Source organism: Gymnoscopelus microlampas (assembly GCF_963454915.1).
Source record: "Gymnoscopelus microlampas genome assembly, chromosome: 18".
In the NCBI taxonomy this organism is placed as follows: Eukaryota; Metazoa; Chordata; class Actinopteri; order Myctophiformes; family Myctophidae; genus Gymnoscopelus; species Gymnoscopelus microlampas.
In genome coordinates, this window is record NC_139955.1 from 41,271,742 (window position 1) to 41,299,708 (window position 27,967).

General features: G+C 45.9%; 1 protein-coding gene across 1 annotated transcript; it reads left to right on the forward strand.

Annotated features, from left to right (window-relative positions):
- LOC311034165 (matrix-remodeling-associated protein 5) lies at positions 1 to 27,568 on the forward strand. Its single transcript, XM_084041920.1, has 16 exons — positions 1 to 140; positions 550 to 698; positions 4,829 to 4,958; positions 6,853 to 7,091; positions 8,791 to 8,942; positions 11,576 to 14,620; positions 14,824 to 15,098; positions 15,538 to 15,826; positions 15,984 to 16,178; positions 17,718 to 18,236; positions 19,268 to 19,439; positions 20,152 to 20,412; positions 21,161 to 21,287; positions 22,091 to 22,171; positions 22,563 to 23,709; positions 24,361 to 27,568. The coding sequence occupies exons 1-16, from the start codon at positions 54 to 56 to the stop codon at positions 24,912 to 24,914; spliced, it is 7,422 nt and encodes a 2,473-aa protein (XP_083898046.1). The 5' UTR covers positions 1 to 53; the 3' UTR covers positions 24,915 to 27,568.
- Positions 27,569 to 27,967: the final 399 nt, after the last annotated feature.

Below are 27,967 nucleotides of genomic sequence, written 5' to 3' on the forward strand. Positions count from 1 at the left end.
AGGTGCAATGATGGCGTGAGGGAGCGTTGGTCCAGGCCGCCATCCATCCAGTCATGGCTTTGTGGTGGTGTGGCGCCCTCCTCAGCAGGTTGGGGGCAGTGTGGCTTCCCCTGCTCCTCTCGCTCCTCCTCTGGCACATGGTAGGTCTATATATGCTTTCCTTTTACCGAATACCGTGTGGATTACCTTTAGCGACGCTTCTCAAAGTGGGGTCCGGGGACCCCTAGGCCCAGGGGTCCTTGAGGGGGTTCCAGGGGGTCCCCCCAGCAAAGTTAGTTAATACACGGTAGCATTAAAAAAATCTGTTGAACCACTTTAACCCTATATCTGATCTATGAGCTCAAAACGGGATCTAGAAGCTCAAAACGCGATCTGCAAGCTCACAGCACGTAGCGTTGCAACATGTTGTGATCTTGTAGGGTTCATGTTCCTGGTGTCCCTGTTTTGGGTATGACATTATGTGAAAATGTCCAAAACAGTTAAACACTGTTCTTTCCTCTCCCTTGCTCTCATCTGTTGCACCCTCCTTGGCACTCTGTTCTTCTCCAGTTGTGTCCCGTGGGTCCCCAGGCCCACGCTGCCCCACCCTGCCCTCGCAGTTGCACCTGTCCGGGGGTCAAAGAGGTCCACTGTACCTTCAGACATCTCACCGCCATCCCAAAGACCCTGCCCAAGGACACAGAGAGAGTCAACCTGGGGTAAGAAACAATCAAATGTACTGGGGCGGCAGTGACAGGAGGGAGAGTGGCCCCTAACTGCTCCTGATGAGCAGCTTGGTGCCTTGCATGGTTTCCTTCACTGCCGGTGCGTAAATGTGTGGGTGAATGTAATGCACATTGCAAAGAGCTTTGGAAAGAGGCGGTATACAAATGTCCCATTAACATTGTCTGCACACAGACACTTCTAAAATTATTCAAAACTTGCTAAACAAACTCACAACGTAACGCATCATAACCTGTTGATGTGTGATCATTGATTGTGACCTTGACATTTGAATTTTTCAAACCCAAAAGTTAATTTCAGAGCATTCCAACAAAGTGTCATGAAAATCCAGTCATTGTTGTTGAGTTCACACATGAGTCTGATTTATCATTACTTTGTCGTACGATGGTGTTGCTCACCCCAAAAAAGCCGATCTATGACACCCGGTAAGAAATGATAAAAAATAAGTTGGAATTGTCTCTGTGTGTGTGTGTGTGTGTGCGCGTGTGTGTTCTTTTGTAATTCAGAAGTAGAACTACAGCACGTTTTGTTTTCAATCCCATTCCTGCTTCCAAGTTCAACCTGCCTCAAGCATAACAGAAAGCTGTTTTGTAGAACAGAAACCCAGGGCACCGCACCATGCAGGCCATGCCCAGGTTGCTCAATAAGAGACAAATCATTTCCACATGGATCTTGCCATCTTGGAACGGAAGCTTTCACTGCAGGAGCATTACAGTTGTTCAGGAACAAAGCCACAGCTGCGGTTTCAACTACTGTATTATAATTAATTGCTGTAGAATGCAGATTTCAGCGAGTAATTGTCTACAAACAGTAACTGCCGAACCAACTATACCTGCCAAGAAGCATTCAGTGCTTGATAAGTGTTCACATCAGGCTAACTATTTGCATGTGGGGTCTCAATTGTGGGAAAATGCTCTTGGTTCAATCTGTGTGTTTAAAATGATCATTTAGTTTCTTAACCACTTTCAACCTGGTGTCCCTGTTTTGGCCTTATCATTGTACTGTAGAATAGATGAAGATTGTCAAAACATTTAAAAAATAGGGATATTAGATCTACAAGCTCATAACACATTGTGATGCATGCGTTGTGACACTGTATATTGGTTATTTCATTTTAGTTGAGTGTCATACAATGAAGTACTCTATATAGCATGGGCTTAAGTTGTTAAAACTACTTGTATGACTATGCATTATGATGTCAAGTGATAAAGTATTACACTGAGCAAATGGCCACAAAAGCTATATTGTTGCTGTCATGTGTCCAAAACCCGTTACTTTTCCGGAAATGGAAAAAAATAACCTTGTGTTCCAGTGGATCCAATAGAGCACCGAAGTCTGACTTCTCAGACGAAAAATGGAATTATTTCTGCCTTAAAAGTCTTAAGAGCTACTACTTCCGGGTCTGAAATCACTGTCCCTACAGCAACCGCGTTGATGGGAAATGTAGTCTTTGGATCGTTTGACTCGTTTCTAGCATTTATTGTGTTACTCTTTGGGTAAATGTGTACATTTCCACCTTCAGTCGATGCTTCATATCCATATGAGTAAAATCGCCGGGGTGGTGTGTTTAATTACCGAACACAGTTCTTATATGAGGCAATCTAAGATTCCCCAATGAGGATTTCAACACAAAAAATAAAGCCACACACACACTTAACCACTTTCACTTTCAAATCTTTTAAAAAGGTGCAAAAATAGCCGATCTACAAGCTCACAAGCAATGTGGCGCGTCGTGAGCTACTTACAAGGCCGTTGGGCTTTGCATTAGGGCTTGTAGATCGGCTATTGTCACTGCTTTTGTGTGACACAGTCATACAGCGAAGAAGGGCATCAATCAACCCAAAGAAACATACAAAGTTTAAATCATGGAGATACAAGCTTTCTGCCTGACAACAACGATATTATGTGCTGACAAAGGGCAGTATTTTCCACAGGACACAAACTATCTCCATATGGACGACGTATATATGGTATGGGAACAGCTTCCACAGCATTCTAGCCAAGCCAAAAAAGCACACATATTGAGACAATGGCAAGGAATTGAATCCAGGCACAGAAACGTTAACTTTAACCGCTTGAACACCAGCATCCCTTTTCTGTGGGGGGGGGGGGGGGGGGGGGGGGGCGCGGTATGAGCTTGTAGATCGGCTATTTTTGGTGAAGGCATTTGGTGATGACGGGGGGAAAAAAGGCAGTCCAAGTAGGGCAGGAATTTGAAGGCCATCATGGCAGCTCTGGGCCCTCAGTTTGGCCTTTTTGCCCCTTAAAAAACAAAACATGCCCTGAGGCCACAGTGGCCTTGATGCCCCCCTGTCCACACCTCCCCAGGAGTTCATACAAATATTGGTAATTTGTAACTACCAATATAATATGTCTGTGTAATAAAACAGCTCATTTATTTCACTGGTTTTTATACTGTGTATTTAAAAAAAAAACATTATTTCAATGAACACAAAATCATTGTTTATTTTGATGGCCTTCCTACCCTGGCATTTGGCCTTTGTGCCCTTAAAAACATTAGAATACCATTGGCCAAGTGCTTGCCCTTTTGTTCTACCACTACGGTGTAATCGAGAGATTACTGATTTATGGCTGGTGGTGGAATACACCGTGTCAGGCGGCAATCCAAAATCTCCCACATGTGTTCAATTGGCTAGGGATAATATCCACATCCTGGGAAGGCTATGTGTTTTACCAGTTAGGTTTGAGGAATCCGTGTTGCTCTGTGCTATTCTGATTTCCTTTGTTAGAAGGCTTGGCTCCCTGTACTGGAGCAATTCATCATGTCAGTGCAGCCTCTGCTGATAGTTTTACATCGTCAACTATTTTCCATTGTGTCTCCGTTGTGAGGTAATGTATTTGGCCTGGGGATGTACTGTACTATATGCACTGTACTACAGTAACTGTACAATTTTATTATGTTTTGTTTTGTAATTTTCCAATTTAGTCGAACCAATTCCCCCCTGTTTACTGTGGGCCTTGTCACTGCTAACCCCCTCTGTTGGTTTTTATAATGACCAATACATCGACCAAACCAATATATCGGTCTGGCTCTATATCAAACATTAAATGTGTTTAGCATAACACCAGTACATGTCATCACAGATTTACAGGTGTAAAATAGTGGGTGAAATTATGTTTTGTACACGTTACCCACAAATTGCAGTTACATGAATAATAATAATAAGAATAGAGAAGGAAACATATTTAACATAACAGTATCAATTAATTTGTATAAATAAATACCAGAGAACCTCAGACCTCACGTAGCAGCGGATATAAAAAATGCAGAAAAGTGTAGGAACGGAGTATATTTGCATAAAGTGACAATAGGTAAGCAGCTTGGTGAGAAGGCAACAACTGCTGGCGCAATTATTTGAAAATGGAAGAAGTTTAAGATGACGGTCTGAGGTTTTATCATATGAGTCCTGGTCCTGGAGGGAGAGAAGCTCAACTCTGATGTTTTGCTGTGCAGTTGCTTGCATATTATGCAGATGTCCTGAGGATGTGGGGGGCCCACGTTGTTTAGTGTTTTTCATCACGTGTGTGTGCGTGTGCGCGCGTGTGTGTGTGTGTGTGCGTGTGCGCGTGTGTGTGTGGCCCATGTGAGCTCCGAGGTGTATACACACAGAGGAATTTGAAGTCACTGACCCTCTCCCCTGTGACGCCGCCGATGTGTTTAGATCAGGGGTCTTCAACAGGGGGTCCGGGACCCCTAGGGGGTCCTCAGAGTTACTTCAGGGAGGGCACAAAAATAGCCGATCTACAAACTCACAACACGTCGCGCTGCGACGCATTTTGAGCTTGTAGATCTCCTATTTTCGACCGAGAGGTTTGGTGTGAAGGAAAAAGGAGCAGACCAGAGGCAGCGGTCAAATTTACAATCGAGGGTTTAAGTGATTAAATGACAACACATTAACATGAATCCAACATATTAATTGAAACGTTAATCTACCCAACACTGATGATAGTGCTGACAAGCATCAAATATGAAGCTATCTGCTTCATCTCTCTCTCAGTTAAGGGGTCCTTGGCCTGAAAAACGTAACGTTGAAGATCTTCCCTGGCTTAGATCTCTCTCTCTCTCTCTCTCTCTCTTCTTCAGGTATAACAGCCTGACGGCAGTGGAGGGCTCCGAATTCAGGTCACTGCGACAACTGGAGATGCTCATGTTGCACGGGAATGACATCAGCACAGTTCACCCAGGGGCCTTCTACCCCCTGAGGTCACTGCAGGTACTGTACAGTAGAATGACATCGGCACAGGGGAGCGGGCGGCCATAGCGGCTGCCCCAGAGGCCCTGGTTGTCCCAGGTTTGATTCCAGGCCAGGCCAGCAATGTGTCGATGTGTGTCCCTGAGCAAGACTCTTAACCCTTAATTGCTCCCTGAGCGCCGTAGAATGGCTGCTCACTGCTCCTAGTAGTTATAGGATGGGTAAAATGCAGAGGACACATTTCACAACATTACAGTATGTGCAAATATACAGTGACAAAAAAACACCCCAAGGAGTGGGGGACTATTATCTAACTATCTATTCTAGTGTTCACCCTTCTACTCCCTGAGGTCACTGCAGGTACTGCAGGAAAATGTCTCCCCCATAGTTCACAATCAGAATCAACTTTGTTGCCACATCACAGGTTTACAGGTGTTAAGACAAAGAGGGTGACATTTGTTTTTGTGCAAGCTCAGTCGAATTTTGTTTTCAAGAAGAGAACAATAAAAGAGGGGGGGGGGCAAGGAGAGGCAAAAATCTGAGATATCTACATATATGCACATAGCTACATAGCTTAATCCAGCTGGTACAGTATGTACATGAGTTTAGACATAAGGTGCATGAGGTTTGGTACAAAGGTGGTAGCACTCCGGTAGGTCCCAGTTTGCTAGGCCACGGACCCACATTTGATACAATTTTGTTTTAAATCTCTGGGACCCAGGCAGTGGGACCCCAATGTACACTGTAAAATCCTCAGTGTTTATCTAAATGGACACCCTCAGAGTTGCAGACCCACAAGGGTCCATTTGGACTGGTGACCCTGGTGGTCCCTGGACCCGACGTTGAGAAACAGGGCTGTGGAATGACATCAGCACAGCACGCCCAGGGGCCTCCTACTCCTTGAGGTCACTGCAGGTACTGCATGCAGGTACTGCAGAATGGGTTTAATTGTCTGTCCATGTGTTTATGGGTGAACACGTGGTAAAATCTCTTGAAAAATAAATGAAAACCTGTTTCAGTGTGCGGTCCAAAAACTTCGCACAGATACATTGATCGGCTATTTTCAAACAGCTGATTTTAGCTGGGGACCCCCTGGAACCCCCTCAAGGACCCCTTTGGGGTCCCACTTTGGGAACCACAGCTTTAATCGTGATTGAGAGCGCTGTAGTAGCACCTCCTGCATCATCGCTCCTGTACCTCCATGATTGCTCATGGTTTATACTGTACCTACTCGCTCTGTTGACACACCTGTGCTTTCTCAACTACCTGCCAAAGCCTGAGGGGTGACTCCATTGTACTTGACTGTAAAAGACTGATGTTGAGTTGCAACAAGCTTCCCTGAAGCAAGTTACATAATTTGACACCTTCAGTTAATAAGTAGATATTGTTGGAATCATAAAACATTGCCTGATAAAAACCCTGACCATTTGTCACCTTATCAGTCTGTCTTTGAGAGTCTGGGAGAAGATACAGTGACATTAAACACTGTTGAGACATTGGTGAGTTGTGGACAGTTCAGAAATCTGCCTACCAATGACATCGTCGATCGGCATTCCAACCTAATAGAAACTGCAGCCTTTCTCTTCCTGGAGAGTTAGCATGCTGATATAGAAGCCACTGTTCAAAAGAATAATTGAAGTTTGAAATCTTGTTGGAAAGTACCAAACCTGCCTACTGATGATGTCACTGGACTGAACTGTCCACAGCCCTGCTCTGACACACAGAGTGAGTAGAAGGAAATAGTGCCACCTTATAATGAGCATTAGTGAGGATCAATTATATGGACATAGGTTAAAAATTAGTGCAGTGGTCCTTTAAGTATGGCAGTATGCAGTGACTGACTGATTGACTGGCCGATTGATTGATTGATTGATTGATTGATTGATTGATTGATTACCTTTTTTTCTATACCCAGATCTTGAAGCTCAGCTACAACAAGTTAACGACGGTGAACCCGGGTCTGTTAGAGGGTCTGGTGGGTCTGGTCCGCCTCCACTTGGACCACAACCTCATCCACTTCATAGAACCCTACAGCTTCTCCGGCCTGGCCTCCCTCAAGCTGCTGCAGCTGGAGGGGAACCTCCTGAAGGAGGTCCACCCCCACACCTTCATAACGCTGTCGCTGCTGGGAGCCTTCTGGACATCTGGACTGAGGTGAGGGCGCTGTACGGGACATGGACGTGTTTTCTCTATAGAGCATAATGGTCAGATACCAAAAGTAGACGTCACAATATTAGCCCACTGTAGGGAATTTCATTATCAGCCATACGTACACTAGGCTTCTGGTTGTGAAATTATGCTGTATGCTCCTGTAGAAGCCGCACGTCTGCATGCAATCACTCTATGTGGGGGGCCCATGCTGAAGTCCTTCAGCCGCGTGAGGCAGTGCAGACGTTGTTTAGCGTTTTTCATCACGTTTCATCATGTGTGTGCGTGCGTGTGTGCGTGCGGCCCATGTGAGCTCCGAGGTGTATATGCACAGAGGAATTTGAAGTCACTGACCCTCTCCCCTGTGACGCCGTCGATGTGTTTAGATCAGGGGTCTTCAACAGGGGGTCCGGGACCCCTAGGGGGTCCTCAGAGTTACTTCAGGGGGCCACAGTCTGCGAAAATAGCCGATCTACAAACTCACAAAACTCTGTTTTAAGAAAAACATGTTTAACTAGCGATCTCACTGAGAAATGCACCATTACCCACAATGCTGTGAGTGTAACATCCCGTGACGTCGACGTCCACGATTGGTGGAGCTCGCGTTGCTATGGAAATGCCCCCCCCCCCACCCCCCGTGCAAATGTCATGTGTGTTTTCCCTTCCTGACACCATAGTGCGATCGTAAACCCCTGTGGTCCCCGCCCCGGACACCACTAATAAGAAATCACATCTCTTTTTTTTCTTTTTTCTAAATCACATCTCTGGTAGAAACGCTATCTTTGGGCCTGAAGTCTGAAGAATGTTGTTTAAGTTTAGTAGCTTGAATCTGGATGTTGTAACCGGTTCCTACGTATAATAAATTGATTTAGTCGGGTGGCAGACCCAACCTAAGACTACAGTATATGTGTCTATGTTTTTTGATTCTGTGTAATGGTCAAAGGTCAAAGGTTAATTTATTGTGTCCCAAAAAGGGCAAATTAGTTTACAGCAAGAGTCAGCAAAACATATTTCGTACATTAAACAACATATTTCATACGTTAAACATATCTCTCACTGCTGGTCGCTGCGTGCACAGCGCCCGTTAAGAGGGGGGGGGGGGGGGGGGGTGGGATAAGGCAACCCTGCACACACACCGCAGCAGCCCGGCAACAGCCATGTGGCGCTAGTGGTGGGGTGGAGGTGGGAAAGAGAAAGAGGGGGGGGGTTTAGGGTAGTAGAGAGATGGGAGAGGGAAAGAGACACAGGGTGGGGGGAGTAATGGGGATCAGTGGAAATAAGTCTATGATGACTTTATTGTGTTTATTGTCCTCTATCGTCTTTTAACATTCTGTGACGGTTGCAAGCAATGGCAGCTAACCACAACTAAGTTATGAGTCATTACATTAGTCACTAGTCATTTTTAATTTCTCATGAAAAACACGTTTTAACAATTAATGCAAAAATAAACTTCTAAAAATGTCTGAAATGCATTCACGTTTGCATGAGCACAAAGGCCACCACAGTTGTGGGCAGCCAAGAACATTACTTTGAAGATCTCATCTTGTTGAAAGTGCCTGTTATCTCACGCTCACATTTTCTTTCGTCCGTTACTGACTGCAGTGTTCCAAGACAGATCTTTGGTTATGTTACGTATTATATTACTATGACATGATCTTATACTATCACCTTCCGTTATGGTTACTCTTGTATATTTTCTACACAGGCACCTCCATCTATCAGACAACCTGCTAGAGCGGTTCCCTGACACCGTGCTGCAGACGGCGCCCAGACTGGAGCTCATCTACCTGCACGGCAACCCCTGGACGTGCGACTGTCAACTCCACTGGCTGCTGGAGTGGAACTCCAGGCACGACGGTATTTGTTACAGCACTGTTTCCCAAACAGTGGGTCGGGACCTGCAAGCTCACGACGCGTCGCGGATGTTGCAGGTCTGCTATTTTTGGCACACAACGCCGTCTTGCGACGGAGCATGAATTAGGCTAAATACGGCAGTGATTCTCAACCTTTTTTAATTGGTCACGGTCACTTTTGTTAAAAGGATCCCTGACTAATAAGCCTTATGTGCCTTAATACATTATAATTGCCCTCTATAACATTTTTTTTTATTAAAAACTTAAATCTTATTTATTTTAGAAATAGTTTCACTCAATAGGGACCCCTTCCGTCGCAAGTTGATGATGTCATATGGAGTGCATGTGCAAAAAAAAAAACAACGTAATAATTCCTATGGTTAATTTGAACATCAAAGCAATATTTTAAATACTTTTTATTAGCACATGCCGACACATGGACAAATGACATCATCAACTTGTGACGGGAGTTGTCCCTATTGAGTGAAAGAGGAACTATTTCTAAAATACATTAAAAAAAAAAAGTTATGGATTGTAATGTATTAAGGCATATAAGGCTTATTAGCCGCTGGCTAATGAGCTAATAAGGATCCCTGGCTAGGGATCCTTTTAAACCTCTGGGACCCCAATAACTACACTGCAAAATAACTCATGATGCAGCCGTAAAGTTCCAGTTGGTTCCTTATAACTATCAATCATTTAGCTGGGGACCCCCTGGAGCCCTGTGGGTCCCCCAGACCCCACGTTGAGAACCAGTGAGGACAGAGGGCCGTCTAGCCCAGTTGTTTGATACGTATTAGGCCGTGTGGACCCCCGTTTGAAAACGGGTTTGTTCCAGGAACCCCAATTAGAGAAGTTTATTTTTATGTTCGATTAGATTGATTTATTTCAGGAGTCTGTATTGTAGGTGGGGAGATAAGAGAATAGTCATTCTTATACATTCTCTCATTGAGCTAACTTCTAGCTGGTGAAATAATAGTCAAATTACACTGTTCCTCATCCCTGGAGGTGTCCCTGGACCCAGCTTTGAGAAGCACTGCTCTAGTCAATCTAGAGGGGTTCATTAGTTCACTGTACATTAAACCTTCTCAAAGATCAACATTTATGGTATAAATCCCACATTCACGTTCTAAAATGTCATGGAACATTTAGTCTAAAATGTTCTTTTGTGCCATAATTGGTGTTTTCATCATGCATGAATAATTTGTGGCCGGGAGGGAGATGTTTAAGAAACAACCTCTGATTCATCTGATGTCTGGCTGTGGTGAAGCAGCAGCACCAAACGATGACCATATATCTCAGTAATGGATAACTAGGTTTAGGTGAGATTTGCTATCTCCTGTGCAGGCAAAAATATAGACAATAGGAACCAGATTTCAACAAACTCTTAAAAGGGTTGTAAAAACTGGGATCTTACATGTGTGTATATTGCACATGCAACAATGTTACTTCAGTGTAGTGTTTCCAACGTCTATTTGAGTTACGAGGCACTTAAATTTCAACGTTGCACTCTAATTCTCTACACGGCATTACTCTGTCATTCTAATTCTCTTATGTTATGTTTATGTCTCTTATATATGGCACAGCTCTCTTTTAATGAGCGCCTCTGTCTTTTGTTTTCCCGTGCCCTTTTTTTTGCTGAGTCTGCAATGGTCATATACTGTGTATGCATGCACTCAAAGTGACACCATTTGTCTGCATAGTGGTTTGTTATGTTTTAACATATCAGCCATAATCACTACCACATGTTAGATGTTTGTACCAGCAGAACAGTTGATAATACATCATCATGTTTATGACCTATTTCCGCTGAAGATTTGAAAGACAAAACATGTATTATCGATCATGTGAACTACCTCTGAACTCAGATTTAGGAAGAGGTCCCCATCTTACCAAAGGGTTCTGTGTTAAAGTGTGGACTTTTATAATTCTCAGTATTCATTGATATTCACTCATCACTCATTAAAGCGCTCACTTCCCTCTCTCCCTCATTTGTCTGTCTGTCTGTCTGTCTGTCTGTCTGTCTGTCTGTCTGTCTGTCTGTCTGTCTGCCTGCCTGCCTGCCTGCCTGCCTGCCTGCCTGCCTGCCTGCCTGTCTGTCTGTCTGTCTGTCTGTCTGTCTGTCTGTCTGTCTGTCTGTCTGCCTGCCTGCCTGCCTGCCTGCCTGCCTGCCTGCTTTGGGATTTTGTGACAAGCACACATTATTATTGAGATACAACTATACAAAATGTTATGAATTATTTGTTTGGTTTATTATGTCAGTACTTTGTGTGAACTCACTTTCTGATACAACAGCAAATTATATACTCAATTGTTTATTTTAATTACTTTCTATCTGGCATTCTCATTTTGGGCATGTCATTGTAGGCTAAAATAAAAAAATATGTATGCGATGCAACATGAGCATGGGCACAAAAAGTTTGAAAACCACTGCTCTAAACTTCTCCCTCTAACCTCTATCCTTCCTCTGTCTCTCTTTCCTTTCCACCCATCTTTCCCTTACTCACTCTCCATCTGTTTTTATTATTCCTTCCCCCACCACTCTTTCTCTCTCTCTCTACCCTCCCCTGGCTTTCACCACTTCTGACCATTCCCTCACCGTTTGTCTCCACCTCTCCTCCTCTCTCTCCCTCTCAGGGGTGATCAAATGTAAGAAGGAGCGTGGCCCAGGTGGTTCCAGTGAGACGTGCCCTCAGTGCACCTCTCCTCGAGCCCTGAACGGCAGCACCTTTCTGGACCTGACTCCTGATAAGCTGCCGTGTGAGCGTCCGGTGCTCCGGTCCCCTCTCAAGCAATGGGACAGCCCCGTTTGGGCCGAATCTGAAGTGGAGCCTGATCTCCCGTACACCCGTGATCTCGAAAGGCCGCTAGGCCACCTGACTTTTGTTCTCTCCGACAGCCATGGGAACAGCGCCCACGTGGCGTGTGACGTGCGCCGGCCCAGCGAGAGCTCGCCGATAACCTGGTCAGAGAGTCCGCGCACACCCGGGGAGGTGACTGTCAACGCGTCACTTGTGACAGTCCTTGAGTGCGAGATTGACCGGGAGACGTTGCAGAACCTGTGGCGGCTGGTGGCGTACTACTATGAAAGCCCTGCGATCTTAGAGAGGGGCTTGCAAAAGGGAAATGACACCGGAGCCACTTATCAGTACTCCCAAGCCGTCAACGAGAATTCTCCTTATTTCACCGATTTAAAGGGTTACCTGATGGCCGAACCCTCGTGGCTGCTCCAACCCAAAGTCACCTTGCAGCTCAACAGACGTCAGACCACAACCAAGAAACTTGTCATGGATTTTACCACACTAATCTCCAAGCAGACCAGCGGCCGCGGAGGACTGGAGGCTGATAGTGATGACACTGCCTCGTCCTGGGCTCTGATTCGCAGAGGTACGGCAGGGCGGGTAAAGGCAACCCTTGAGGGCTCAAAGGTCAATTTGGAATGCGAAGTCATCACTGCGGGGTTGGAGGTGAAAGTGGAGTGGATGCTGCCAGATCTGTCCGTCTTTGAAGATGCCAATGATAAGATGGAAATTTCTGAACGAGGAGAACTCATAATTCTGAATGCCACTGCGTCTGACTCTGGCCTGTACCACTGTCTTGTCAGAACCAAAGCTGGAGTGGACTTGGTTCCTGTTCGACTCACTGTCAAAGAACACTTACTCATCCCTACAGCTTTAAATGGGCAAAAAATGATAGTCGAGAAAGGACACTCAATCAGTCTCCCTTGTGAAGTCACCTCAGCACAGCCGAGTAAAACTATCTGGTACCTGCCCCGAAATCAGATCCTTCTCCCTACGCAACAGACAAGGTGGGCAGAAGTGTTGGAAAATGGGACTTTGGTGGTAAAGAAGCTGACCCAAGATGATGCTGGGGAGTATAGCTGCATGGCCTCCAACCTGTATGGCGTGGACATGTTGTCACACATGATAGAAGTCACTGGAGAGAAAGAAGCTGAGGGCCAGACGGAGAGCGGGCGGACAGTCTTGTTGGTCGGTGTGGAAGAAGGTGAGGGATCAGGGGCAGATTATCAGGAAATCAAACAACTTTTTACTACCCACGCTCCTAAGACGGCAGGGACACATCAGAGGACCCCTGGGGGGTTTGTGAAAGGGAGACGAATGAAAGATTCAAAGAGAAAGCCTAATATGTCTGTTAAAGAGTTAGACCCACATCGCTGGGCAGAGATATTGGCTAAAGCCAATGCTAGAGTGACCACTGCTCTGCCCACAGTGCAATTGCTAACTGAGCCTAGCAGTTTAATGACTACTGTGATGGCAAAAACCACAACTCCCAAACCTACCACTACGACCAACGCTGTTACCACAAATTCATCACCTACTACCAGTCTTGATATGACCACCAAACCACTAAGAGTAAGAGGTCAATCTGAGGAGCACTCAAGAGAAAAAGAGAAGGATACGGATGAAGTAAACAGGCACTCAGGAGAAGGAAGAGTGAGCTCCAAGCCTTCTTCTGGTTTGCCAAACCGGAGAAGGCCACCTTATAGGCGCAGGAGGCCACCAATGAGAGGCGTCCTTCCGCGCTTAAAACTCTCCCACCCGTCATCAAACAATTCCCAAACGACTCTCCCTCAGCCCACCACAATGAGAACAACCCCTACTACAACAACAACCACTACTACTACCACTACTACTACTACTACTACCACCACTACAACTACAGCTGCTCCAACCACAACGGAGCAAGAGGAAGTCTCAAACGAATACGACCAAACGCAGGAGGAGATTGAATATGATGGCGAGGAGTACGATGAGGATGTCGAGGACAGCTCTGAAGAAAAGGAAATCACTGATTTGAAGAGTGACCCCCTCCATGCCACGGATGATTCCGGCAGTATTCATACCAAAAATAATCCAAGACCAGAGGCAGGCGGCGTGCCACATGACACTGAAATGACTGTTGAAGAAGAGGAGGAAGAGTCTGAAGAACCTAATAAGGGGAGTGGCAGCGGTAGAAAACAAATAGAAGAGGTTGGAAACCCACGTCAAGAAGACAAAGGAGAGACTGACAAATCCAACAAAGAAAGGGACGGAGTTGACGAAAAACCTGACGGCGGCCAGGTGTTTCTAAAAGCCACGCATGAGAGAGAACAACAATCTAGAACAGACAAAGAAGAGAGAGAGAGGGAGGCGGGGAAAGCTACTAAGGAACAGGTAACAGAAAGCTACATCATCCGGCAGACAACCCAAAACAGGCCGCTGCCTTTTCCAAGACCTCCACAAGTGGACAAAACCCTAACACATGCCGTAACATCCATTTCCAACGCTGTTCCTTCACAAGAGAACGTCCTGAGGCCATCACACACAGACGGAGACAAAACGAGACAAGAGGGTGGGCGGAAAGAGGAGGAGGAGGAGGAGAGAGAGGATGGAAAGTCTAAAGTAAGAGCTGAGATTCCCGCTTTCCCCGGGAGGGATCCAATTCACCCCTGGCTCCACCAAGACAACCAGAGAGGAGGGCATATCCCCTCATCCAGGCCAGTGCACCCAACCCTAGACAGAGATGGAAAGAACAAGAAAAAGAAGGGAGAGGAGAGGGACGGAAGGCTTCCTCAGCTTCCCGACATCGCCCCAACGCCCCACAGGCCTTCCACTCATCACCGACACCACCACCATTACCCCTTCTGGCCAGGTCAAAGGTCATTTTCTCGTCCTGACCAAGGTAATCGAAACGCCCATGGGCAAGATTTTACGCAAACGAAAAATGAAATGTTCTAAAAGGAAGCAGCCGTGAGGGGCTGTAGAATGTAACACTTACTGTAAAGTCAATATCAAAATCCACTCAAAATAACACATTAATATGGGGTTTCAAGTACTTCAAAATATGTTTTATGTACAAGACTTCTTTGCACTCTGCACCTATAGAACCTGGATGGGTGCCTGTTCCCACCCACCAACCTTGGCTCCAACCACACCTCTGGGGTCAAGGGTCAAGAGCCACTAATAGACCAGAGATCACAGCGGAGACAGTGAGGCCCACAGCTGGTGGTCCCAGGCGCTCCGGATTTGAACCCACGACTCCGTACCCGTCACACCATAACTATCACAATGTTGGTGGAGGGACACATGTGATCCCAGGCAGCAAGACCTCAACCAGGGACCACCTGCTTCTAACCAAGCTGCGGAACAGATATAGACAGGTATGCGTTACTGTACGCCCGCGTGCGCGCGCGTGTGTGTGTGTGTGTGTGTGTGTGTGTGTGTGTGTGTGTGTGTGTGTGTGTGTGTGTGTGTGTGTGTGTGTGTGTGTGTGTGTGTGTGTGTGTGTGTGTGTGTGTGTGTGTGTGTGTGTGTGTGTGTGTGTGTGCGCGCGCGCGTCCATGCAGTCCAATTATTGTGTGTGCATAGAATATGATTACGCTCAAATGCTTGTGCTGAACTGTATTAAAATAGCAGCGCAAGCCATTCACTTATGTGTGTTAATGCATCTTTGGAGTCCTATGGCTATCTACACGCAATCCAAGTACACCCCCTGTCCTCACTTGGATTTAATGGTAGGGGGAAATGCGTCAATTCAAATCCTGATTTGAATTGACGTTGGGAAATGGGAATTATAATTTCAGATTTGTTTTTTTTCAGGCGCAGCTTGAACGCATCGCTCAGCTAGGAAGGAGGGTGACATTCCCACTGACTCCCAAACCTAAGACAAGCTACAACCACTCACCATCTTCCAAACCCCACCTTCCACCATCACCCAAACCACCAGTACCCACTGTGTCATATACCTTCACCCTGAAACCTCCAGGACCTGTTTTACCCACGGCATCATCACCATCATCATCATCCTTCGGTCTTTTACCAACTTATTTTCCCCGCCCCTACACCACACCTGTTGTGGTGGTGCAAGGAGGTCGATGGTCCAATGGAGGTTAGTACCATGCTAAAACATAAATTATGCCATCTGATATTTTTAAATTGACAAGTTACTGAATTAATCGTTTTAGAATTCATTGTTATGAATTAGATATTAACGACATAACTCATTCGTTTTTTTTACTTTCTCTGTGTACCTAACGTTCCTGCAGGACGTTCCGGCTCCTGGCGACCAACAGCTGTGCCGGCGTTCCCAGGGCTTATGGGAACAGGAGGCGGGGTCAAGCCTCGTATCACCACGGTAACCAGGGCTAGCGTGTCAGTGCTGGCAGAAAGCGATGTGTTCATGTCCTGCGAAGCTTCAGGAAACCCCTCCCCAAACCTGGCATGGACCAAAGTCTCCACAGGTAACTAACCACCTCCCCCACCCTGGCATGAACCAAAGTCTCTAAGGTGAGAGATGAGATTTCCCAAATAATGGATTGTGACCCATTTTTAGGGGAAAAATCTAACTTTTTGCTGAAAACATTTAAGAAAATAAAGAATTTTAGGAATGTGGGTGTGTGCCTATGTAAATGTGTGTGTAAGGGAGACAGAATGCACCTTTGGAGAAATGCATGCATGTGCATGTGCTCATGCATGTGTGCTATCCTGCATGTGGCTGTTGTTTCATGCTAGACAGGGAAACATTAGACAAGCCCTGCCAGAGGATTCCACACATAAACCTTTACAACATGAGACTAATCACACCTCCTCTTTGTTCCCTCCTTCTGAGTGTTCTTTCACATGTCGGTGGTAAATGTGTTTGGTTTCTGTGTGTGTGTGGCTGAAAGAGATACTCTGATTATGATGATTTATTATGACTATGTACAGTACTATCTTCCGCTGCTCCCCGCTATCATTAGTTTCTCAAGCCAGACTATCTCTTCCACAGTCTTCGAATGCAACAGAGTCTGTATTTCTGCCCTTTAAAAGTTGAGAACGGGAAGCAGCCATGACGGGTGTGCAAGGCAGGGTTCATAAAAATGTTTTGAAAAATATCTTTACAATGTCTTTTTGGATTTGCATTTCTGCTAAGCAGCTATAGCTACATGCAGGCTTAGACTCATTTGGTTTCCAGTAGGAGTTATGTACATGACTGCAGCAACAGCGAAACGGAAGAGGGGAAATTACTAGTTTTCAGAGACTGTTAGCAAGGAACTTATTTAAGAAGGAAATGGAAATCTACGTCACTTCTGTCCAGCAATTCCAGCTGGCAGATTCGTCACACTGGGAGGCAAGCTTGAGCCGACAGTTCGATGGAAGTCAATGAGAGCCAGGTGGACCAGCTTAGGAAAAGAAAAACTATTTCTGAATGACTGTGACCTTTGTAAAATAATCGTTCAGGAAAATAAAATAAAACATATCATATTTTCTGCTGTCTTGTTTTTGGATTTGCATGTGCACACTATATAATTTTATTGAGGCATCTAAAGAGCACAGAGTACATTTCTGACAGTGCAGTATGGGCTGTTATCGTGAGACTTGTCAATCATTGACAGCCTGTCAACCAATTCTCGCGATACTGCCAAGCCAGAAACTATATTTTGGCGCTCTTTAGATACCTCAATACCGTGCACATTGAAAAACAAGTGATCAGAAAACAATGTGTGATATATCTTCTTTTATTTTCCTGAACAGATTATCTGACCCAGGTCGCAATCATTCAAAAAATATTGTTTGTTCATAAGCTGGTCCAGCTGGCTCTCACTGACTTCCCTCGAACTTCCGGTTCCAGTTTGCCTCCCAGGTATGGCCTATACTCTATATCAATGGGCGTGGAATGCTTCCCTTCCTTCTTCAATACGTACCTTGACTGTTGGGTGAATGCATTTGAAAACTGTGGGAGCCAACATGTCTGTCTCCAGAGACTACTCTCATATCTGTCCCCTCTATTCCTTTTGCAGCCGCCACCATTCCTGCCAATACCAAGCATGGTCTCCGCTTTGAAGTCTTCAAGAATGGGACCTTCGTCATCAAAAATGTGCAGCTCCAGGATCGTGGTCAGTACCTCTGCACGGCCCAAAACAGGTTGGGATCGGACCGCATGGTGATCACGCTGGCTGTCCAGACACAGGCCCCCAAGATCATACCTCCCAAGTCCACGGAAATAGCGGTGTACTTGGGGAAGAGTGTCAGCCTCGACTGCCTTGCTTCAGGAAAGCCGCCGGCGCACATCTCCTGGATTCTTCCCGACAGGACGTATGTGCGTGACGTCGGTGCCGTTCAGGCGCACCTCTCTGTGCTGTCTCTGCTCCACAACGGGACCCTCCGAATCCAGTCGGCTAACTTCTCCAGCAAGGGGGACTATAAATGTATCGCGAGCAACGCTGCAGGTGCCGACACGATAACCTATCATCTGCATGTGGCAGCTCTGCCTCCGAGCATCAGCGAGGGCGTGACGGACACGGTGATCATTCAGCCAGGTACGGTATGGAGATTGAAAATGAGGATGACAATGCAACTTTAAAGTCAAGAGGTGTGGTTAAAACATTTACAGGCGGGCGGGCGGGCAGGCAGGCAGGCAGACAGACAGACCTTTTTTGATCCCAAGAGGGAAATTCGCAATTCTGTACGAATGAATCAGTCCTGTATGAAACACAGGACAGATGCAGGAAAAATATACAACTGATAATACAAAATATATAATAATATATAATAATAATAGGCGTTAACCAGAGCACGTGAGCGGAGCGGGTGGAAATGCCGCTCGACGCTCCAGGGGGCTGGTTTCACGCTCGCTATTCGCTCACGTCGACTCCCCCCGCGCTCCGCTCCCCGTCGCTCCTCGCTCACGTTGATTTGCGCACCTCTCGCTCCATGCTCCGCTCAAACCGGGTCGCTCAACAGTAAAAAAAATAAAATAAAAAGAAAGTAGAAATTCTAATGAAATCTCGGTGCGCTGTGCACTGCTGGATGTCTGTGTGTCTCTGAGTCCGTGCGACCGGGCATGCTCAAACATTCGGTGCGCGGCCCCCGCGAGTGCGGCTTGGAGCGGGAGGCGGTCCTCGCTCTGAGTAGCGCTCCAACCTTTTTATAAACCAGCTCCGCGCTCACGTCAAAATCGCGTCGCTCCGCTCCGCTCACATGCTCTGGTGTTAACAGGTAGTAACATACAGGGATCACGAATAAAATACCCAAGACCAAAAGAGATTCAGAGTCCTTTCTTTTACTTGGGATTTGCATCCCCAGTATTGTGGGTACATATGAACAGTCGATCCACAGTGTAGTATATATGGTATCCATACCGTACACATAGTCCACCAGGGGTCCAAATGGACCCTTACGGGTCTGTAACTCTGGAAATAGAACCAAATTGGTGGTTCCATTCGTACACTCTGAGTTAAATTAACAAATGGGGGTCCGTGGATTAATGCATACAAGTATCAAACCGCGGCTCCTTGAAATTCAAAACGTTGAGAATCACTGACCTAACCCTAACCTCTTCTCTAACCAGGGAGGAGTGTGTATGTCCATTGCTCTGCCAAAGGCCAACCGGAGCCTGTGCTGAAATGGATGCTACCAGCAGGGGTCGCCGTGAAGCCATCCCAGTTCCTGGGACGCAGGCTCTTTGTCTTCCCCAACGGGACGCTGTACGTCAAGAGCGTTTCACCGGCCGATGCTGGGAGGTACAGGAGTCACTTTCTTTTTCATTACTGGAGGTTCGGGCCACTATGTGGCCATCACATCTAGAGTTCAGGCCGCTACACGGCCCTCACACCTTCCCTCCCATTGGCCAATTTTAATAATATATAGGATTTCATTTTCTAATATTGGGTTGTTGACCACACTTTGGATCTGGCGTCTTCATTATGATCTGGCATTATATTGTACTCTAAGTAAAATTTGTGGTCTTCTCCTCCACGTCATCAGCGCCCATACCCTTGGTGGGGTTGGCGAAAGGGCCTACTCCACTGTGTGGAGTTTGCATGTTCTCCCCGTGTCTCCTAGGGTAGTTAATACCCTCACAAAAACATGTAGTAATCCTGGTCACTATACTGCCTCCTCCAGGTCAGCCGGGGCGCCTGATGGAGGAGGGGAAGGGAACTGGTTGGAATAACGTATTCCTTCCACGCGCTACATCCAACCAGGGAAACTCCCCCCTGTCAGGTGACAAGAAGGTCAGTTGGCTCTCATGCATTGAAGGAGGCATGAGCTCGGCCCTGGCCTCCCTAGGCTGGTGGGGGGGGGTGTAGTGCCCAGGATCACTTAGCAAATTGGCACCGGGTGTAAAAAGGGTTACAAAAATCGTGGGATAAAAATTATAAGAAAAAAAAAATTGTGGTATTCTTCCACGACTGGAATAACCTTTCATATCCCTCTCTATCTACCTTGCCGTAGATACGAGTGTTCAGCCACCAATCCAGTGGGTGTTGCCAAGAGAACTCTCCAGCTGGAAGTGCGAGCGGATCTGTCCCCCCCAGCGCTCCCCGCCATCCCTCCTTCCAGCCGCTACGGCACCATGCCACAGCCCTCCCAGCACCACTCAGTCTCCGCTATGTATGGTTCTACTGTCTACCTGCACTGTCCTGAGTCCACTGGCTCCACAAGAGGAACCGTCTGGCAGCTTCCCTCCAAGATCATCATGGAGCATCGATACAGGTTAATTGCAAAATTCATTTTATCACGTGGCACCGAGGGAGGAGAGGATGTGTTAGGGAATGGGTTTTGAGTGTGGTTTTAAACGTGGCGAGGGTGGGGGCAGCTTTGATGTGAGCTGGGAGTGGGTTCCACAGTGAGGGGGGGCGGCCACCGAGAAGGCCCTGTCACCCCAGATTTGTTTCTTTGTCTTGGGGATGTCCAGGAGATTGGCATTTCACCACCTGAGGGAGCGGGAGGGGACGTGGCATTGGAGGAGTTCAGAAAGGTAGTGGGGAGCCTGGTTGTTGAGGGCCTAGTGATCAGTAGTAGGTAGGTAGTGATCAGTATCTTGAAATCTATTCAGTGTTTGACTGGGAGCCAGTGAAGGTCACATGCAGAGGACTGGTGTGAGATGTGGTCCCTGGATCGAGTTCTGGTGAGCAGGCAGGCGGCATGTACACTTTAGTTTCTGGAAGAACAGGACACTTATGATATTGTTTTGACTATTAGAACTATATTATTTTTGTTCTAAATATCCACAGGTTGACAAACTAGACATAGCTAATGTTCTGGACACTTTATTTCATATTGTGAAAACGTCCATGCTCCATAGACATTCTACCAGGATATGGTATACGCGTTCCCGTCACGTTTTGAGCATGTACTGTAGATCTGCTACTTTTGTACTTTACTTTACACCACTGCATGTCAGATATCATTACACGTAATGATAGTGTTTCCACCTCTCCTTCCTCTGGTCTCTCTCTAGCCCACAGAGACCAGTTACAGTGTTTCCTAATGGCACTCTGAGGATCTCACAGCTAACAGAGTTGGACGGTGGAAACTACCTCTGTGTCTTCCAAAGACCCAACGGAGAGGACATGGAGCTCTTCCAGGTACTGGAGGAAGGAATAGATCGGGAATTGAATGGAATGGATTTTTTTCGGGGCACAGGTTTATTTTTTTCATTTCGCCGGTATTCAAATCCCAATGCTATTACACCATATTGATGTCCATGTTATGAAGAGGTCATTCACTTCTGCCTTTATTGAGCATCTTACCCACTTAAAGCGTAATTACACTTTGGAAGAGGTTCGGGTTGTGTAGTTACCCTGCAATGCTTTACCTCCAAATATCGGTGAGACATATTCCATAGCTGGTGTGTTGTTGATTGGAAATTGATATTCCAAAATTCTCAAGTGTGTCAAAGTTACTCTTTTATCACATGAATAAACTAATACAAAGAAACTGATTCAGTCAATAAGAAGTTGACATTTCTATTATTAAAAAGATCACACCCAGTGTGAAGTGAGCGGTGTTATTTAAGCGTGGTGATATTTATAGGAATTATAGGAATTTCATCATGCGTCTCGCTAGCCAATCACAAAGTGGTCTGAATACTTATCAGCCAATCACAGTACAGCGAAAGACACATTTTCACGACGGATGGGTCATGGGTCCCAACCCCACTTATAGGAGCGGCTACACCGCTCAAAAATAATAATAATACTTTGAGATTTGTTTCACTGTGCAATAGATTGCCTGTTTTCGCTATGAATACATATTGAGATTTTGACTTGCCCATTGTTGCCTTGGGCACAAAACATGTAAAAAACCCTCTCACATAGAGTGTGAATTAGTTTAACTAAAGTGATTTATTTGCTCATTCATTGACCTCCAACGTTTGTTCTGATGTGAGGTGGCGGTTCTGATGACCCCTCCGAGGATCGAACACCTGAGGACCCCTCAGGCCACAGTCACCTACGGACAAAACTTCCAGGTACTCTAGATATCAGCCCTATAGTTGATAGCTGATCTACACGATCATAATGCATTGTAAGCTTGTATAGAGCTGGCATTTTGTGCAGATTTTGAACGCTTTGAAACTTTTTGAATTGTTCTGAAAGTTTCTGCCTATAACGTGCACGCACGCACGCACGCACGCACGCACGCACGCACGCACGCACGCACGCACGCACGCACGCACGCACGTACGCACACACACACACACACACACACACACACACACACACACACACACACACACACACACACACACACACTATATATATATATATATACTACATCTGTGCTTCAAGCTACCTGTCCTGTGATAATGACAAAGTTCAGGTGAATTCATACACTTTTATATCTTTACTTTCCCGGTGTAGGTGGACTGTGTGGCGACAGGACTCCCTGACCCAGAGGTTTCCTGGAGCCTCCCGGATGGAACCTTTATCAACAACGCACTCCAATCGGACGACAGTGGCCTTCGGAACCGCCGCTATGTCATCTTCGGCAATGGAACGTTGCTCCTCCAGCAGATGGGTAAAAAAGACGAGGGCGACTACACCTGCTATGCTAAGAACAAACTAGGCAAGGACGAGAGAAAAGTTAGCGTCAAAGTGGCACCGGACGTCCCGCAGATCAGTTTAAAATCACAGTCGCTGGTGACCGCGAGGTTGGGAGAAGCTGCTAAGTTGAGTTGCCAGGCATCGGGAGATCCCAGACCTCGCATCATGTGGATCTCCCCGGGAAATGAAGTCATATCAGCCTCGTCGGATCGATATCAGGTTTTGCACGACGGCATGTTGGTGGTCAAGAGGGTGACGCTCGCCGATCAAGGGAAGTATGCATGCGTGGCACGAAATCCCGCCGGTGATGACGTGAAACATATGCATCTGGAGGTCGAGTCCCAGGAGCCGCACATCGACGGAGTTCGAGGGGATCGCGCCACGAAGGTTCTGGCTGTCTCCTACCAAACGACGATGCTGGACTGCAGGGCGGAAGGGAAGCCGGAGCCAAGGGTCTCGTGGGCCACACCTTATGGTCTCTCACTCCCGACCCCCTACCTAGGCGGTCGCTTCCAAGTCCACCGGAACGGGAGCATGGAGCTGAGAGGAGTGAGGAAAACAGATGCCGGAAGGTACGTGTGTCTTGCCAAGAACCGTCTGGGCGAAGCGTCTCTGTTGGTCGACCTAGAGGTAGCATCGCTGGCAGAGAAACCGAGCTTCGCCACGCCCAACATTGAAATCCTACCAATCAAGCAAGACGGCGGGGAGCTGACGCTAGAGTGCCCCGCCCGCGGCAAGCCACGCCCAGACTTTCTGTGGATCCTGCCCAACGGGAAAGCCTTGACCCCTGGCACCAGGCTCCAACGTTTCACCCACCACCCAGGAAACGGAACTCTGCGGATTTCTCAGCCGGTTGCGAGTGACAAGGGGGTGTACAGGTGCGTGGCAAAAAATGTCGCGGGACAAGCAGAGAAACAGTATGCCCTTGAAGCAGGAAGGAAGCCGTTGATCAGAGGAACTCCAGGTAAAGTATTTGTTCAACTCACATCCTGCCAAGAAATCTTGTAAGTCCAACAGTTTATCTGACAATCCAGACTAAAAGCCGCCCCATTGATAGTGTCTCATCAATGCGTCAACATCGTGACACGTTGTGAGGAATCCTGAAAAGTAACATTTTTATTTTATTTCAAATGCATTTAGTTATACTTATGTTAACTGTATGAACTTAAATACAAATACATTGGATATAAAAAAGTCAATAGAATTTTAATACTAGTCATTAAGCTACTAATATAGACTGAAGTAATTAAAGCGGGTCATGTTTGCAATTGTAACAGCTGAAATCAATAACATATCAGTATTACGATATTAACCTGTGGGCCGCATTACCCGCATTTACCCAAAAAAAAGAGAAAATAACGTAATTTAAATATGGAGATGTGAGGTTTCTGCCCGACAGGCAACTAAATCCAACCCTGTACTCTACAACACAGATTGGTTAAAATAATATTAGTATAGTTTTATCATTACAAAATAAGTTCCAGATTGCAGTTTTATCGTTTTTTGTTTGTTAGTTTGTTTAGCTTTTTTCATACAATTAGCTGTGTGGATAAAGGATGATGGATTATTATAACACAATTGTTATTGTCGTTCTCATTTCACATCCATTGTCCAGGTGGCATTAGGATCGCGTACGGCCAGAGCCTGAACTTGCCCTGCTCCGTGGACGGCTGGCCGCAGGCCACCGTCACCTGGACCCTGCCCAACGGCCTCGTCGTGGACAAAACCCAGACCGTCGGTCGGGTCTCCTTCCTCGCCAACGGGACGCTCCAGCTCAGAGAGGTGGCCACGTTCGACCGGGGAACGTACACGTGCAAAGCCTCCAACGCGCTGGGCTCGTCCACCCTGGCCTACCCGGTCGTGGTCATGGTTTTCCCGCCGCGCATCACCGGCGCGCTGACCTCCATCACCAAAGTGAGCCGAGGGTCGCCGGTGAGGATCCGGTGCGTCGCCAGCGGCATGCCCAAGCCGGACATCTCGTGGACTCTGCCCGGACGCACCACTCTGGTGCCCCACAACCGCTTCTCGGCGCAGGGCGGCATCCACATGACGGAGGAAGGCAGTCTGGTTATACAGAACCCTGTGCTCACACACTCTGGGATTTACAAGTGTAACGCCAGGAACGCGCTCGGAACGGACTTCAAAGCCACGTACCTGCAGGTGAACTGATATTGACTAGAGAGCGGTGCTATCGGTCAAACAAAGGAAACAAAGAGGTGTGCACGGCTGAGTTGCATGGCTGATGGCCTTTCATGCGGACTGTGTGGCGGTGTGTGTTTTAGCCCAGTGGTTCTTAAACTTTTTCATGTCAAGGACCCCCTAAATGATATGTATTTGGCCGCGGACCCCCATCTCACATATCTTGTTTCAGGGACCCCCCAGAAGCAAATATTTGGGTAAAAAATGTTCGCTTAAAAAATATATATATTCAAAAGTTTGCACAAATGTTCAAGATTTTTCAAAAATAGCAGATCTACCATCTCATAGCGCGGCACTCGGTGCCGCGCTATGAGCTTGTATATCTGCTATTTTTGAATAGCCGAAGTATAAAAGGTTGAAATTATTGTGACGCTAAATTAACACATTTTGCTGGGGACCCCCTGGAACCCCCTCAAGTACCCCTGGGGGTCCCCGGACCCCACTTTGAGAAACAATGTTTTAGCCCACGGGTTACTCAAATATTCTCAGCTCGACACCCAAAAGAGACATCTGGTGTCTCCCCGGGACCCAAACTTCAAACAAAATACGTTGTGAATTAAAACGGTGAATCATCGGTAGGCAGGTTTGGTCATTTCACACAAGATTTCAAATATTGTGTTTTATTATGTTATAAATGCGAGAACAATGGCTTCTATTATAGCATGCTAACTTTCCAGGAATAGAAAGCCTATGCCGTTTCTATTAGCTTCGATTCCCAATCAATAATGTCCCTGGTAAGTGGGTTCTCGGGTTCTCAGACACTCTGAGAAGACAAAAATGGTACAATATTATAATGAGCATCATAATGACGACCAATTAAATGAAGATAGGTTGAAAATGAGTCAAGTGGTCCTTTGAGGTCCTATTTCAAAAATAGTGAAAATAACAGATCTATAAGCATGTATGAGCTTGTAGATCGGCTCTTCACTATTTTTGTTTGACACTTTGAAAAAAAGACCTCATGTTTGGGAACCACATTTTTAGCCCACGTTTGTTTTAGCATATTCAGCACCATCTGGTGGACAGACATTTTGCAGACAGGGTGACATAATCCTGTGTATACATTCATACTGTCATACTTACACAGACAAACAAGAAAACAGACAGACAGTCTTGTAACAATGAATGACAGTGTATTTTTATTAGGGTGTGAATACATTTGCCACAAGGCCCTTAGAAGCGTCTGCTCTTGTAGAGTGTAGGTGATAGTCAACCTTTTTAATTTTAAGGACCCCCAGTTTGATATGCATTAGGCCACGGACCCCCATTTGAAATGATTATTTTTTTCTTTTTAAATTCTTTATTTCTGGGACCCCGATCTACACTGTAAAATCCTCATCGATCCTCATCAATCGGGGGAACCCATGGAACCCCCTCCAGGACCTCTGGGGGTCCCCCAGAGGTTCCCCAGTGCTTTATGCCACCTACAGTAGTTGCCGTGAGAGACTGTCTAGAAGAGTTTCCAATGCAACCCTAACCCTTCACATTAAATTACAGTGATGATTTCAAAACATACAGTGTGAAGTTTTTAACCTTTTTTTGTTTTTTTTGTTTTTTTGTCACATACGTAAACACTGTCGACAATTTTTTAAGCATTACAGTGCACTTTCAAACTCTCAACTCAATAATGGAAGAACTAAAATGATTGTATTTTTGTGTATGTTCTCTTTTTCAGTGTAAAAACGGTAACATTGTGACCAAAGACATTTTAAATCAACTTAAAAGTGTCTTAAAGAATCCGATAATTTCTGTTATACTGTGTGTTATATTCACGATGTTGGGAAAAGAAACTCAGCACATACAGTATGCCTACAATTCAACATAATTGAAAAAAAAAACACCCTAAAAAATATTCTGCAGTATGCTATACAACTAGTCTAAGCTTTCTTATTGGTGAGAAGACATTTTCAGTAATGGTGTCAGAAACTGAACCTAAATATTGTGTTCTATAAATTAATGTTGGAATAGGATTTGATTCATAATCCAGCTATATAAACACCACTTTTTTCAACCTCACGCCTATACTAGTGTGGAGCTATCTTGTCATGAGGTCTAAAAAGGAGGAATTCTATTTGGATTGTGTTAACTTTGTGTTGTTGTTGTGGGATGGTGAAGAATTTGGATCAAACTATTGCAGTTGCAGGAGTGATGGAGCTGAATAACAGGACCCAATATTGTACTGATAGTCTACTTGACCACATGAACCCTAGAATCGTCTATGACGTCAGCATAGGTGAACATTCGGCAAAATAAGCGAGCATTCAGCAAAAAAACTGCAAGCTCACAGAACTTGTAGATTGGCTATTTTTGGTGACAAGATTTGGTGTAGAGGGAAAACAGGAGGGAGCCTAGTAGCCTACTATTATAGAGGTCAACGGAATATACTGTATAGTGTTTAATAACTGTATGCTGGAGTTATGGTAAAGTACTACCTTCCCAGACTCTATGCTAAAAGGTTCGGACCAAGTTGGGCTCCATAATGGGTGGATGGTATATTACTTGTATGGTTGCTTACAATTTGCTAAATCTATATGCCCCATATGCCTGAGGCTGGCCTTGAGCAGGCTGCGGCTCTGTTGAGAAAAAAATATATTTATGCTGTCTTCTGTCATGTCATTTTTCTATTAAATACATATCAAAACACAAGTTTAATATGTTTCCTGATGACACCCGCAAGAACATTGGACTCCACTATATGCATTGCAATATTTGTGAGTGTACGCCGCATGCATGTTTGTGATTGTAAAATCCTAGAGATTGACCCAAACGGACCCGCAAGAGTTTGTTCTTGCGCTCAGATTTAAACCAACACCGAGGATTTTGCTGCGTGTACGTATTTGTTTGCCATGTTTGAGTGGTCATTCGTGTTTTGTGTGTGTTTGTGTGTACACGCGTTGTGAATGCTCCACTGAGGCCTTGGCCTTCGGACAGAGCAGGCTTTTGACTCGGGAGGAAGAAGGGAGCTTTGTCAGACACAAACATTGGGACTGTTCAACACGCAGTCGAAGAGCGCGTGGATTGTT

What these genes read in the sequence shown, in the direction of transcription:
- LOC311034165 (XM_084041920.1), top strand. Translation starts at nt 54, where the DNA reads ATGGCTTTGTGGTGGTGTGGCGCCCTCCTCAGCAGGTTGGGGGCAGTG. An exon ending in TTCTGGACATCTGGACTGAG is followed by an intron (nt 7,092 to 8,790) that starts GTGAGGGCGCTG and finishes TTTTCTACACAG; the next exon opens with GCACCTCCATCTATCAGACA. An exon ending in TGCGGAACAGATATAGACAG is followed by an intron (nt 15,099 to 15,537) that starts GTATGCGTTACT and finishes GTTTTTTTTCAG; the next exon opens with GCGCAGCTTGAACGCATCGC.